Source organism: Triticum urartu, chromosome 1 (assembly GCF_003073215.2).
Source record: "Triticum urartu cultivar G1812 chromosome 1, Tu2.1, whole genome shotgun sequence".
Taxonomy (NCBI): Eukaryota; Viridiplantae; Streptophyta; class Magnoliopsida; order Poales; family Poaceae; genus Triticum; species Triticum urartu.
In genome coordinates, this window is record NC_053022.1 from 20,890,508 (window position 1) to 20,904,517 (window position 14,010).

Sequence of the window (14,010 nt, forward strand, 5' to 3'; positions counted from 1 at the left end):
TCTGTATCCCAGTTTGTGCTAGCCATCTTATGGCAACTTGTTTAACTTATGTCTGTACTCAGATATTGTTGCTTCCGCTGACTCGTCTATGATCGAGCTCTTGTATTCGAGCCCTCAAGGCCCCTGGCTTGTAATATGATGCTTGTATGACTTATTTTATTTGTACAGTTGTGTTGTGATATCTTCCCGTGAGTCCTGATCTGATCGTACACGTTTTGCGTGCATGATTAGTGTATGGTCAAATTGGGGGCGTCACAGTTAGCTCAAAAACGATCCATTTTACCTTAGTTAGCTCAAAAACGTGGCATTTCACCTTAGTTAGCTCATAAAAGACCCATTTTCAACTAAGTTAGCTCCAAAATGATCAATTTCACCTAGGTTAGCTCATAAACGACCCATTTCACCTAAGTTAGCTCAAAAACGATCCATTTTACCTTAGTTAGCTGAAAAACGTGGCATTTCATCTTAGTTAGCTCATAAAAGACCCATTTCAACTAAGTTAGCTCCAAAATGATCAATTTCACCTAGGTTAGCTCATAAACGACCCATTTCACCTAAGTTAGCTCAAAAACGATCTATTTTACCTTACTTAGCTTAAAAACGTGGCATTTCACCTTAGTTAGCTCATAAAAGACCCATTTCAACTAAGTTAGCTCCAAAATGATCAATTTCACCTAGGTTAGCTCATAAACGACCCATTTGACCTAGGTTAGCTCATAAATGACCCATTTCACCTAGGTTAGCTCATAAACAACCTATTTCACCTAGGTTAGCTCATAAACTACCCATTTCACCTAGGTTAGCTCATAAACTACCCATTTCACCTAAGTTAGCTAATATATGGCATATACTTCTTCTTCTAGTCTTCTTCTTATATTCTTTTTCTTCTAGTCTAATTCTTCTTCTAGTCTTCTTTTTCTAACTTTCTTATTTATCATTTTGCAGGTTTCATTCACTTCACGGAAGCCAGCTTCCTATGATGGATTGCTTGCTTTTTCCTGTTTTTTCCTTTGATGCACTTCTTGTATTCTGCTCGCTTGCTATGATGAAACTTTGCATATTGTAATATGTATGGATCGATGGAACTATGTGCAACCTACTATGTATATATGGATGGATATATATATGTGCTGGATATTTATTATGTTGGATATATATGTGCTGGATATTTATGTGATGGATATATATGTGCTGTGAAATATTTGTTGTGATAATTGTTGGATATAAGAAAAATAGAACAAAAAAGAGGCAGTGCAGGCTCTTTGCCGTCCGCGGCAGACGGCAAAGACCCCTTTGTCGTCAGTGGCAGACGGCAAAGGGGGCACGTGGCGCCCACCTGTGCTTCCTGGGGATGGACCATTTGGCCAATTTGCTTACCGTGGAGGACGGCAAAGCCAAGCTGATGGCAAAGACTTTGCCTTTGCCGTCCGGTGGGCGGACGGCAAAAAAGATCGGGCGCTGACGTATAGCTGACGTCGTCTGGCGGACGGCAAAGAGGCGCTCAAATTTGCCGTCCGCTGGCGGACGGCAAAGGCCGCCGTTAGCCGCCTAACGGAGTGACGCTGGCGGACGTGCAACATTTTGCCGTCCTCCCTCTTTGCCGTCAGCCGCTGTAGGCAAAGGGCTCTTTGCCGTCCGCCATAAAAAGCCGATGGCAAAGGACCTGTTTGCCGACTCTATCTTTGTTGTCACTGTTTGCCGTCCGCGGCGGACGGCAAAGTGCTTTGCTGTCAGCCGTCCCTGCCTTTGCCGTCCGCCATGGCAGACGGCAAAGTACTGGATTCCTGTAGTGTACAACCATAAATGGTTGGCTGCTCAGATTCAGAGTACGGCTTTTGTCGTTTGAGAGCAACCCACCTCGAAGCCTTTGAGAGAGAATTCCTTGCGAGGATAAAGCCCTAACCATCCAGAGCCAAAGAGAATTAGGCATCACTTAAGTCTTCTTGTCTGTGTGATCTGAAGACTTATTACACTTGAGGACTGTGCATCCTCCAGCCGGTTAGGCGTCGCATTCTGAGCATCCAAGAGACATTGTGGATTGCCGGTGAACGAAGTCTGTGAAGGTTTGGGAGTCTACCTTGAAGACTTACCAGAGTGATTGGGCGAGGTCTGTGTGACCTTAGCTCAAGGGGAATACGGTGAGGACTGGGTGTCCTGAGCTGCGTGTTCAGGACTGGGTGTCCGGGACTGTGTGTCCTAAGGTTTAAATACCTAGCCGCCCTAACCAGACGTACAGTTGTCACAGCAACTGGAACTGGTCCAACAAATCATTGTCTTCAGCGTGTCACTGGTTTCATCTTCCCTTCCCTTTACTTACTGTTGCTCCTTGTGAAGTCATTGTATGTTTGCACTATCTTTTGTCTTCACTGAGTGACTGCATATTCTGTATGTCTTCATAATATCTTCCTACCTGATCCTTACTACATTGCTGCTATTAAGTCATTGTGCTTTCACTCTATTGAATACTTGACTATGGCTTACCTAGTGTAGTCTACCTTCCGCTGCAGGGTAATAGGTTTATTTCTATTGTTTGTCTTCATAACTTCCACGTATTGAAGACTTTCACAAAAATCGCCTATTCACCCCCCCCCCTCTAGTCGATATAACGCACTTTCACCTCCTCCCGGGAGCAGCGGTGCGCAAGCCGGATGACCATCTCCTCCTCGGGGTCACGTGGAATGAGCTCGGGATCGACGGATCTGGAGGTGAAGGACTCGGATCCGCTACTCGCCATGTCGGAGATGGGCGGAGATCGATGGACGGAAGATTGGGTGGCGGAGGGGAGTGGAGTGAAGTGGCTAGGGTTTGGTCCGGCAAGCGGATGGGGAAGAAGACATGTGGGGTCGGGTGGGCCAGCGTGGGCCAGGGCGGATGTGCACGGGCGCCCCCATATCCCATATTTGCGCTAGATATGAGAGGTACCGGTCAACCCGGGGACCCCCATATCCGCCTCATATTTGGGTTGGATATGAGAGGTGTCGGTCAACCGGGCGTTTGAGGCCTGTGGAGGCATCTGCCTGAGTCGAATTTTTGTGACCGAGCCGTCCGCCCGGACATTAGAGGTGGGTTTGGGTGCCCGGTTGTAGATGCTCTAATAGCAAGTACAATAGTGGGCTATAAGCCCACTTACATTGCATTTTCGCCTATGTGAAGAAGAGAGACAAGAAAAAAAATAAAGGGATGGACTCTAAGAGCATGGATAATAATGTAGTCAACTGTTTGCTATATGAGGTTGGCATATCATATATAGTCATTAGTTAATAGTCACTCATACAACAATGTTAGCTATTTATTTTTTACTTTCTCTTTATCTCTTTCTTCGTATTTATTACATTTGCATAAGAGTACGCATATAGTTAGACTCTTGTATGAGAGCCCACTCCCACTATTTTTTCATGTCTCTCCTCCGTAAAGCAAAAGTATCATGTAAGCGGACTATAAGCCCATTATTGTACATGCTCTAATGCAAGAGTCAGTCTCTACGCATGAGTAAAAAAAATATTTAATAAGAGAAAAGAGATAGAGAGAAAGTTGAAAAAAGTTGTGAACTTATAGCCAACCTTACGGCCAGCCCTATTGTATGAGTAATTAATAATTAACTCTTGTTGATATAACATCTCTATATAGCCAACAGCTTGCTATACTATTATCCATGCTTTAATCAGCTTGGCATGGATTCCTTATGGAATAAGCAGTCAAGTTTGAAAGTCGTTGGAGCGCTCCTCGAAAATTCGTGAAACCTTGATAGCTTGAACATCACACACAGTAACCCGACATGAAAAGATAGAAATAGACCGAGGTAACCATATTAGGAGTTCTCAAACAAGGCTAGCAAGTTGCAATTTACGGAGAAGCATGCTGCGCCATAGATGTATGCTGCGAACCCTATTCTATCTCAAAGAGCAGTGAAGAGCTGATCATCTCCAACTATTACACTTGCAGGAATGGGCTGGGTACCCATGCAGCCTGATGGAGAAAAGAAGTTGCTGCTGCGAACTCTGATGAAAGTGGCCGGTGTGGACTGTATAGCTAGGGGGGAAGCATTCCTGGTTGGTGGCACAGTGAGGTGAGAACCGAACCCAACAGTGCTCGTTCTTCCTCGAGTGTTTCCAATATTTTTTCTTCCAATATTTTTTAAGAAAAAATCAATCTATTCATAATCTGTCATGTCATGTAGTACAAAGAACAACAGAAGTAACAAAAATTACAACCTGGCCCATGAACCACCTGAGGATGACTACAAGCACTGGGACGAGTCGAAAGCGCGCCGTTGTGGTCGCCTCTCCCTCACTGTAGCCGGGCAAACTTTATTGTAGTAGACAATCGAGGAGTTGCCATGCCAAGGCATTAGTTGAAAATTTTCTTGAACAAAAAAAAGGTGATGTTACTCACGGGTAAATGGACACCAAAAGGTATGATGGCGCCAGTGGAGCATAGATGAAAAACGACGCAGAGTTCGTCGCAATGTCTAGTGAGCGACCGTCACTAGCGCGTTGGAATTAGCAGCAAACTAACCCACCCCACCTCAGACTCGCAAACAAAAAAATTCATTAACCCACCTCAGAAAGATGGGAAGACTTCATCTTTTGTCGGGTCACCCCACATATTTTTCTCCAGGTGGTTAGGACTAATACACCACTACGAAAGTATGATAAGCAAGTTCCAGACATATTTTTCTCCAAGTGGTTAGTGACAGTGCTGGCTCAGCACTATAAAATTACTACAGGATAATAAGCAAGTTCCAAGGATATTTTTGCCTCTTTGTGTTTCGTCACACGAAGCACTAGGAGGTCAGATCGCCTGACGTGCCGTGTGACGGCCCGGTCAAATGAAAGCTACTGTCACGGCTTGTGTCCTCGTGTACACAGAGGAAATTTCACTACGCTACGGTCAACACATTTGCTCTCTTTCTTGTTCATAGATTTTTTTCCACTTGAGGAGTTGCATTTTCCGGTGATAATTTAGATGGTGATTTGGAGCAGTAGAGTTCAAGATCATTGCATGCAGTTGCAATATGTTACAGCAAGAAGTAGCCGGACAGTGACAGATCAAGTGGCAGTAGTAGTGCCATCTACAATGTCATAAAACTCATCTAGGCAGGCAGCACCGCAGCAGCAGCCAAAGTCAGTCATGGCGATCCAAGGACCGGACCGGACCACCCTGCCGCCGCGCTGCCATTAAACGACAGGCATTAAGGGCCAAAAATGGCCGTGATCCAACGCACAGGACAGCGTGGGGACAGCGCTCACATGCCATGGCATGGCCGCGGCAGGCCGGACTCAGATATCATTGGACTGTGAAGCAGCAGCAATGGCAGCTCTCACAGTCCGATCAGATCTCTGCATCATCCACCAACACCAGACTCCATGATGAACAGCTCCACTGGACTATATGCATTTCCGAGATTGGCCGGCGACTCCAAAAATACAGGGCAGACAAACAAAAGGATGGGTGGAAATGGAGGACGCTTATTTGGTTCCTACCTAGAACTTCCATGGAATTTTTCCTCTTCTCTTCTCATCATCTGGGGAGGCTGTGGAGGTCCAAAATGTGAGCTCACTGGCAATGTCCGTCTTGTGTGTGTGTGTTCTGCCTCGGTCATGGATCGTGCTCGGGCTTGTCCATCGCAGCGCTGTCGCCGCTCTCGGCCATCCGGCTCGAGCCGCGGGCGATCTTGGAGATGGCCGAGGACAGCCCCTTGAAGCTGCTGCTGCCCTCACTGAGGTTGTGAGAGCGCCGGGACCGCCGGTGCGCGAGCTGCGGGGAGGCTGGCCTGTCGGGGTCGCCGCCGTCTGCTGTCCGGGTCTGGGCCACCACCAGCCGCGAGATGCTGCCGCGGCAGAACGGGCAGGCCGGCGAGGGCAGGGTGAGCGTCGCCGGGTTGGGCTTGTTGTGGCAGCACAGCGCGAGCGTGCACGGCGCGCACATCTGGTGCCCGCAGTCCTGCACCTCGATGGTGCACGCCTGGTCGAAGCAGATGCAGCACAGCTCCGTGTCGCTCACCTGCGCCCAAATGAAGATGCATCGTCAGTCTCACTCACTAGACAATGAAGTGAAAACAGATCATCTAAGTAATGTGTAACTGGAATCAAGAACCGGATGGTACCTCCGAGAACATGTCGTCGTCGATGTGATCATCGTCGTATTGCAAAGGGGACTGCGGCGAGCACTTTGCGTCCTTCAAGATCTTCTTCTCCCTCTCCCTGTTGGCTTCCGTCAGGGCCGCTTCCAGCAGAGCCTTGGCTTCCGGGTCGAGCTCGCTGATGAACTTCAGCGGGGACGGCCAGACCATGGGCTCCGCCGAAGAAGGGTTCAGCAGTGCTGCGCATGCTCCATGGTTGCGCTTCTGCGCCACCACATAGGGAATTCTCCTGGTAGGACAACAACATTTGGCATAAGATTTCAGCAGGACGACTATGGGAAATTCATCAAAAGAACATATCAAAGTTTGTTGTTAGTGGCATAGTGAAGTTTCCAAATGTGGATTCAGCAAATGCATAGTGAGTTCACTTGTTAATTGGCTACTTGAGTCCAACTGATTACCAACAGAGCAACTAAAACTGTGCTGCTATACACACCATCAATGTGCAATGCAGGGATCTAGTTCTCACCCAGCAGAGTCCCTTTGGAGCCGATCAGCTCCCCACGCGAGCAGCTTCCGGATGCAATCCAAGTCCCCGCTGCGAGCGGCCAGATGCAACGACGTGCTACCAGGGAAGCTACAGCAGCAACAACACATGAAGATCAGCATTTTGCACAACCAAGTAACCAAATTGAGCTGATCTCCAAGAAACTGTCAGGGCTGGCAGAGATCGGCAACGTTACCCATATGATCCGGTCAATGCCGACACGATGGCGCCGTTCTCCAGCAGCACCTGCACGCAGCCCGGCCGGCCCTGCCTGGCCGCGAGGTGCAGCGGCGTCGCGCCGTGGTCGTCCCGGACGTTGACGAACCGGGCGAACCCCCTGCGAAGCTTCGACGGCAGCAGGTGAGCAGTCTTGCCAACCAACAACAGATCCGTTCAAGCGAGATCTACGCAGCCGAGGAGTGGAGCGGGGTCTCACCATGAGCCGGCCACCGGCGTGGTCCGCGCCGTGGAGAGGATGGCGTCCAGGCAGTCGACGTGGCCGTAGTAGGCCGCGTGGTGGAGGCAGGTCCGCGCGTGCACCGAGTCGAACATCAAGATCTGATAACAAACGCGCACATAATTAAGCTCATTTAGTGAGTGGATCCTGCGGGGTAATGAGGTCGCAGATCTCTTTTTTGCTCACGTTTGCGCCGGCCTGGAGGAGCTTCACCACGCAGCCGATCTTTCCGTGCATCGCGGCGAGCATCAGGGGAGTCTGCAGGACAAGACAGGGTGAGATTTTGAAGGAGCTTGTTGGAGAAGAAGAAGAAAAGAAAGAGGTGAGATTTCGAATGGGATCTCGCACCTGCTTGTGCCGATCCACGGCGTCCAGCTGCGCCCCGCGATCCAAGAACATGGAGAGCGCCTGCGAGGAGGAAGAAAGCTCAGAGGCCAGTGGAAAGTGAAGGGGATCCAATGATCCGTGGCTGTGGTGGTGGGGAGGAGCTGCCGTCGGATGCTCGACGGACCTCGAGGCGGCCATTGGCGGCGGCGATGTGGAGCGGGGAGAGGCGGTCGTAGAGCGTGGCGCGGCGGGCGAGAGAGGCGTCGGCGGCGAGGAGCGCGCCCAGGGCGTCGAGGTCCCCGAGCTGCGCCGCGCGGAAGAAGTCGTGCTCGTCGCCGGTGCGCGCGCAGCTCACCCCGTGCCCCATGGCCGCGTCCCTCCTCCTCCTCCTGCGGCGATGCGGCGGTGAGGACGGCGGCGGCGGCGGCGGGGGAGGCTCCGGCCAAAGCTCCTCCCGCCGCCGGCGAAGTGGGTGGGTGGGCGCCGCGCCGGGGACACTGCGGAGTGGGAATGGGGAAAGAGAGGCGCAGACTCCTTACGCCTTTTTATCAAGCCTTTCTCTCTCCTCTCCTCTCTAATTTTATTTTTTTTTCTTTTTGTTTGAAAAGAAAAGAGAGGGAAATATCCCGTGATTTCACTCAAGCTGGTCGTTGGGACCAACCCATCAGGTAACGAGCAAACAAATTCCAATGCTTACATTAGAAAAATATATTATAAATTCCTTTTTCTCACAAACACGTAAATACACTCATCTTATGAAGGTACACACATTATCTTTATGAGTACCTTCAAAAATATCAAGTCGGCCGGTCATGAAAGTGACCAAGTCATCACGGGCACCTATAAAAAAGTCACATCCCACAAAAAAAACTTTTTGTCTGTATTGGACATCAGAATGTTAAATCTGGGATTATTCTCTTAAACATCCAACCATGTATTACTAAATTTTTGATAAACACAAATTCGTGTGCCTATTAAAGGAAGAGTATGCATTTCCTTTTAGACACCCACTACAATATAAGAGCGCACACCAATACTCTCTCCAGTACTTTAAAGTTTGACCATATCTATATGAAAACAATACTGATGACGCGAACTGGAGTGAGTGTAGCTTAGATGATTAATTTTCTTGTGATTAAATCAGTCCACCGGGATTTAAGTCTTAGGCAATGGTGCTCGCATTTACTGCATTTATTTCAGGCTTTCTGTCAATGTTCGTTCAGTGGGGGAAGACAATCCCGTCGACCGCGAGGTGCATGAGGTGACTTCGTCAATTTCAAGATGTTGTGTCGGTTCAGTGCCCAAAAAGAATGAGTATATGTGCGTGTATGTGGGCATCGATGATTTTACTAAGTTAAAAAGAATATTTACTGATGTTTTCATTAAAACAAAACGAGTGTTGATGACAAGAGTTGCAAAGCTAATAAAGGCATCGCCAACGCGGATCACCAAACATATATCATCAAATGTCTATAGACATAGTCTGCAGATAGCCCAATTATCCGATTGTGTTCCTCAAATTTGCACCATGGGCTATGACTGCCAGATGGCCAGGCAAGCCTAGAGGAGAAAAGGATATCGACTATGAGAGATATGGTCTAGCTGACAGTGGACCAAAAGGATTGTCCGGGCTCTTCCAGAGTCCTCCAATTTTTAGACGGGGATTTTTGAATGTTCAGACCTATCCATGAACATTTATTGAACATAGTATAATTGCAGATGCTCAAATATACACATACAAACACTAGTGTTGGAGTCATAAAAGTGTCTACGTATATTTGAGGAAAGATTTGGTGCCCTAACATCATCTTCTGAATCAACATGGCACCCATCGGGTTCGGATGCAGGTAATGCCATTCCAAACCCGCACATGATTCAATATTTTTCGCTCAAATATGTACCCTTACCCGCGCCCTTCGTTTCATATTATTCCTATACCCATTACTGGTTGGGTGCGGGTAATACCCGCGCTTATAAATACGCATCTTGCCCACCTCGACCAATTCACCCGCGGGCCCCCCGGGTATCTGCCTCCTTGAAGGTGGCTGGAGGCGTAGGGCATGTGGATAGGCGAAGGCGTCGGCGCCATAGAACCACTCCCATATGCGACATCTTATTGAAATTCCTCCCTATCTACCAGAGTTGCGCGGAGGAGGTCATCCGTACTGGAGGAAGCCTCCTCAACATCCTCTTATCTGTTCTCCATGTGCTTGTCGACTACAGGCATAGAGCGTGGAACGGCTGGAAGGAGGTGCTCCAACCATCTAGCTGTAGGCGCATGGAGGAGATGGGGCGATGAGTAGAGAGCTGCAAGAGGAGATGTCATGGTTGCGCGAAGGAAAACATGTGGAATAAGGAGACGAGGAGATGAGGAAGACAACCCATTGTATCATTGTAGCCTACAGGCAGGCAGGCAGGCAGGCAACTGTGGCGGCCTGCGGGGGTAGCCTATGGCGCCTCCCACCTAGGGTTGCAGTGAGAGCAAGACGGGGGTGGGGTTTGTGTGGTGTGACAGCGCCCGATGGGTAAGGGGAGGGAGTTTTGGGTTGAGGTTCGCAACTGGATTAGACTAGGGTAAGCGGCTAGGGACTATTCCTTCTTAAGTGAATGGCACATGATACCTACTAGTTAGAATGAATTAGTATACGGTATGCGGGTACATGGTATGGCTATTGCCTTCCCGCATCCCGTACTCGGCTTACCCAATGGGTACGATTTTTTTCTCATTTATGAACTCATAGGTTGATTTTTTTTCCCAAACTCTTACTCTAATACGGGTTTTACTCATGAGTAGCCGGTACCTATTGCGATGTTGACTTCTGAAGCATCTAACCACTAACTTTTGAGCATTGCTATACACACGATATACTAGCGCCTGATGTGTGAACGATCCTACGTGGCAACTTCACAGCGAGCGTGTAAGCAAGAGATTTGGGCGTGCTTCGCACTGTCGTCTGCCGGTCGTGCGGAATATATCGTCTGTGAAGCAATTGCACTAACTATTTCAAGCGACCATCAAGTTGATTCCATTACTATTGATAATAAAAAAGAAAATAGTAGCATCATTCATGTTGACATAAAAGGTGTGTATTTTTAACTAGTTGAGAAACCTCTTATGTTATTCATTCTTTCTGCCAATTTTTTTTGGTGATTTCTTTATAAGAAGTTCTATGTGATTCCTTTTCCACAAAGTAAATCTATCGGAAAACGAAGTCTTCTCTTATTCTGATTGCCTTCTCTTGGAAGTCTCCCCCATAATCTTTCGGTGATATACTCTGGCAGCATAATCCACCACTGAGATTATATGCCAAGTTGCAAACCATATTAAGTAGGAGTGACCAAAAAATTGCAGATGTTATGGACACATTCATTTATTCTTTTCCTTTTCAAATCTACTCTGTTTTGTGACAAAATATAAACAGATGCACAACCCTTTTCTAATTTATATTAGCTGAAATAAGGAAAAGCTTTTGTCCGAAAACGTCGACAAAATACAGGAAAAAAGGATTGTCAATAGAAAAATGCAGGGAAAAGGTATCGTCAAAAGGTGAAGTGTAATCTCCAAAAATGACATAGTGATAATTGAAGATTCTCGCAAAAAATTTGCTGATAATTGAAGAGCAACGGAGGCAATCATGCACTTTACTGGGTGTGGTGTGAAATGATTTTATTGGACGTATTTGTGTGGGGTTTGGTATGGTTTGGTTTGGTGTTGGTGGGTGCAAATCATTGGAAGTAGCTTTCGCTACATGTGTTGTTCTACAAATGGGGTGGGTGCAAGTTTGTGTAGGTGGATGGATCTGCTCGGTTTTTTGGTGCAGTATCTTGCAAGGTTCATGCATGGCTCAAATGGAAAGAAAGGTAGTGTTTGTAAGTGTCGGTGTTGGATCCTTTCCGATTCTATTTCGCCTACTTTTGTCAGAAATATAAACAAAAGATATACTCCTTTATTATTTTTTATGAATCTTTTCTATTACTCTATTAGGTCAACAAATATCTTGTGTATAGTACTCCATTAAAGAAAGAAAGGATCCTAATATCTCGGGAATGTTCTCCCGAGGAGGTTCCTAAACGAACTGTTCCCTGAAAACGTTCTGTTCGAGCGAATGAAAATGTTTGCTAGGGGAAAACCCTCCCGGCGAACCCATCCTACTGTACGTATCTAAGACTCAATTGGGACCAACCCTGTTCGGGTATGAAAAATTTAAACATTGATCTTAAAGAAGTTGGATAGAATAGATTATTAGACATGCATGCTCCATATGGATTTAGAAATGAAACTTATGGAAGTGCCCATCTTTAAAAAAAAGTTAAGATATGGCATGATAGAACCGTGGGGACAAGGTTCACCTATTCAACCTTTGTTTGAAGTTGTTTTAGGTAAGCTCTGATTGAAAGGGAGTTATAATTAACCTATGAACAACATATCTTACGAGAGATACATGAAGGAGTTATAATTTCAGCTATGGACAAGCATGAATAAAATTACACCAAAAAATGTGTAACCACATTAGAAAAAAAAATTGGAACGCTTGGCAGTCCGGACGTCCTTTTCCCCGCAAACCGGGGGCTATGCGGGCGTCCGGACCGCTGCCACTCCCGCTTCTGACTGCCCTGACCCACCCAAACCAACCCACCCCCCTCCACCCACTTTAGCCCGAAGTGGTCAACGCTGCTCCGGTGCCACATTCATGCCGGCCTAGAGTGGATGCGACCTCTCACGTTGCTCCGGCATTGAAGTGGTGCAAGGGCCAAGAGCACTGCTCGTGCCACTTCCCGATGCATGCGAAATCTCCACGTTCAAACGACAGCCCGTCCATCCACCTACCTACAATAAACATGTGTGGATGCCGTGAAACCTGCTCCGGTGACACCCGCCCGTCCGTCTGCTGCCCACCATTAACCACCTTGCCGGTTGTCCTGCCATCCGCCCGTTATTTGAACTCCAGCCCCGGCCATAGCCGCATCCATCCACCCCACTCCCTTTATCCTCTTTGCATCATGCCCGCCATGGCCTCCTTCAGCTCCAAAGCCATTTGGGACAACATCTCCTTTGAGCAGAAAAAGGAGATCGCCGCCATTACAGCCGGCTAGTAGGACGGCAGGCAGGCGGAGGTAGCGTTGCAGATTCCCCAATGGAGGAGGCGGCCGACAACGAGCTGGCGCCACCCTCCTCGCCGGTCCATGTCGACATCACCATGGAGAGGCTAGTGCTCACTACACCGAGATGGTGTTAGCTGAGTGAAGGCCACGTTCCGGTAGGCGCAGGCCGACCAGGAGTAAAACCTCTGACTCCTCGACGAACATCGGCGTGAAGGAGCAACTCGTCGCTGGCACAACCATCGCTCCAGATAAGGACGTGGCTGAGAAGGAGATGCTGCTCGACCTCCTATCGCTCTGCCTGCGACATCCACCACGCCTGCTAGTTGTGCCGCCTCCATCAGGCGGAGTTAGAAGCCACCTTCAAGGAGATCGATGAGGCGGCGGATGAAGTCTATAATAAGAGCGAGGACGAGGATGACGTCGCCAGCTCCGGCACTCATGTGCCCCGCCGCCGCGACCACAAAGCCGACACTTCCACCGGCACTGCTGACAAAAAGAAAGTGTAGAGATGGCAGGTTGCTGGCGCTCGGGTCCTAAGAAGGCCACCGCTCTTTTGCTCCCGCTAAAGCAAAGCTTGGCGGGCTCGAATAGTTGGCCAATTAGCCGCTTGCAGGCTGCGGAGCCAGAGCTTCAGTTCTCGGGGCTCATGGCCTGCCGGAGATGGGAAACAGTCGCCAACAGTCATTTAGAATAGGTTTAGAGTACGGTTAAGTCCAAGTATGTCAAAATGTAATCAGTTTGCTCCGGTTTAGATGAATAGCATCTGGTTTTATGTAAAATTTATCCAAGTATGAATAGATATTGTATGGTTTGTTAAAATATGCATTAAATTTCTTCAATTTTGTTAAATTTTCGTTCAAAATGTAACTAGACATATGTAAATAGCTTTTGATGGCCGGCTCCCGCATAAGTGTCTGCGGACTAGGCCCCCGGTCCACGGGTAGATGCGGTGACCGGTTTGGTGGTCGACTTGGAGATGCCCTTACCTTCACCCAAGCGCTTGGGTTCTAGAACGGATTGGAGGATGAAAATCGTGTAGCTGTGCGTTATTCCTCCCATCCACCCTCACAATGAATTCAAGATTATGCCTAAGCCTTTCATTCTTAGCCAGCCAACAAGAGAGAGCTACTAGCACTATATATACAGGTTGTCGTTACAAGGCACTTGAGGAGCCCAATTCTCACTAGAGACCCATAGGGGCAGCCTTTTCCTTTCGATTTTCGATGGGTCGGGATGCCGGTCCATCCTACCTTCCAGCATCATGCCTCGAGGCAGCGTGGGTGTTCGGCTGGGGACTGCCTCGCAACATCGAATATGGTTTAGATTGTTGAAGAAATGTGTTATTTGGCGAGTTGAAAATGGTGTAAATATAAGAAGATGGAGAGATCCTTGGATCCCCAAAGGTCCTGTGTTTAAGCCGGTTGCTCCTAAACGAAGCTGCAAGCTTAATTTTGTGGTTGACTTTCTGGACGAACAGGGAGCATAGAATACACA

General features: G+C 48.0%; 1 protein-coding gene across 1 annotated transcript; it reads right to left on the bottom strand.

The window, feature by feature from the left end:
• Positions 1-4,972: 4,972 nt before the first annotated feature.
• Positions 4,973-7,934, bottom strand: LOC125543821 (E3 ubiquitin-protein ligase XB3). Its single transcript, XM_048707306.1, has 8 exons — positions 7,598-7,934; positions 7,435-7,494; positions 7,273-7,344; positions 7,066-7,187; positions 6,826-6,966; positions 6,612-6,719; positions 6,107-6,371; positions 4,973-6,003 (listed from the first exon to the last, which is right to left on the bottom strand). Exons 1-8 carry the CDS (start codon positions 7,778-7,780, stop codon positions 5,599-5,601), a joined length of 1,356 nt encoding a protein of 451 aa, XP_048563263.1. The 5' UTR covers positions 7,781-7,934; the 3' UTR covers positions 4,973-5,598.
• Positions 7,935-14,010: the final 6,076 nt, after the last annotated feature.

Coding starts and splice junctions, on each gene's coding strand:
- LOC125543821 (XM_048707306.1), bottom strand. CDS start 7,780: ATGGGGCACGGGGTGAGCTGCGCGCGCACCGGCGACGAGCACGACTTC. Junction 6,967..7,065: donor ACGCCGGTGGCCGGCTCATG/GTGAGACCCCGC, acceptor GAAGCTTCGCAG/GGGGTTCGCCCGGTTCGTCA. Junction 6,720..6,825: donor GCATTGACCGGATCATATGG/GTAACGTTGCCG, acceptor TTGCTGCTGTAG/CTTCCCTGGTAGCACGTCGT.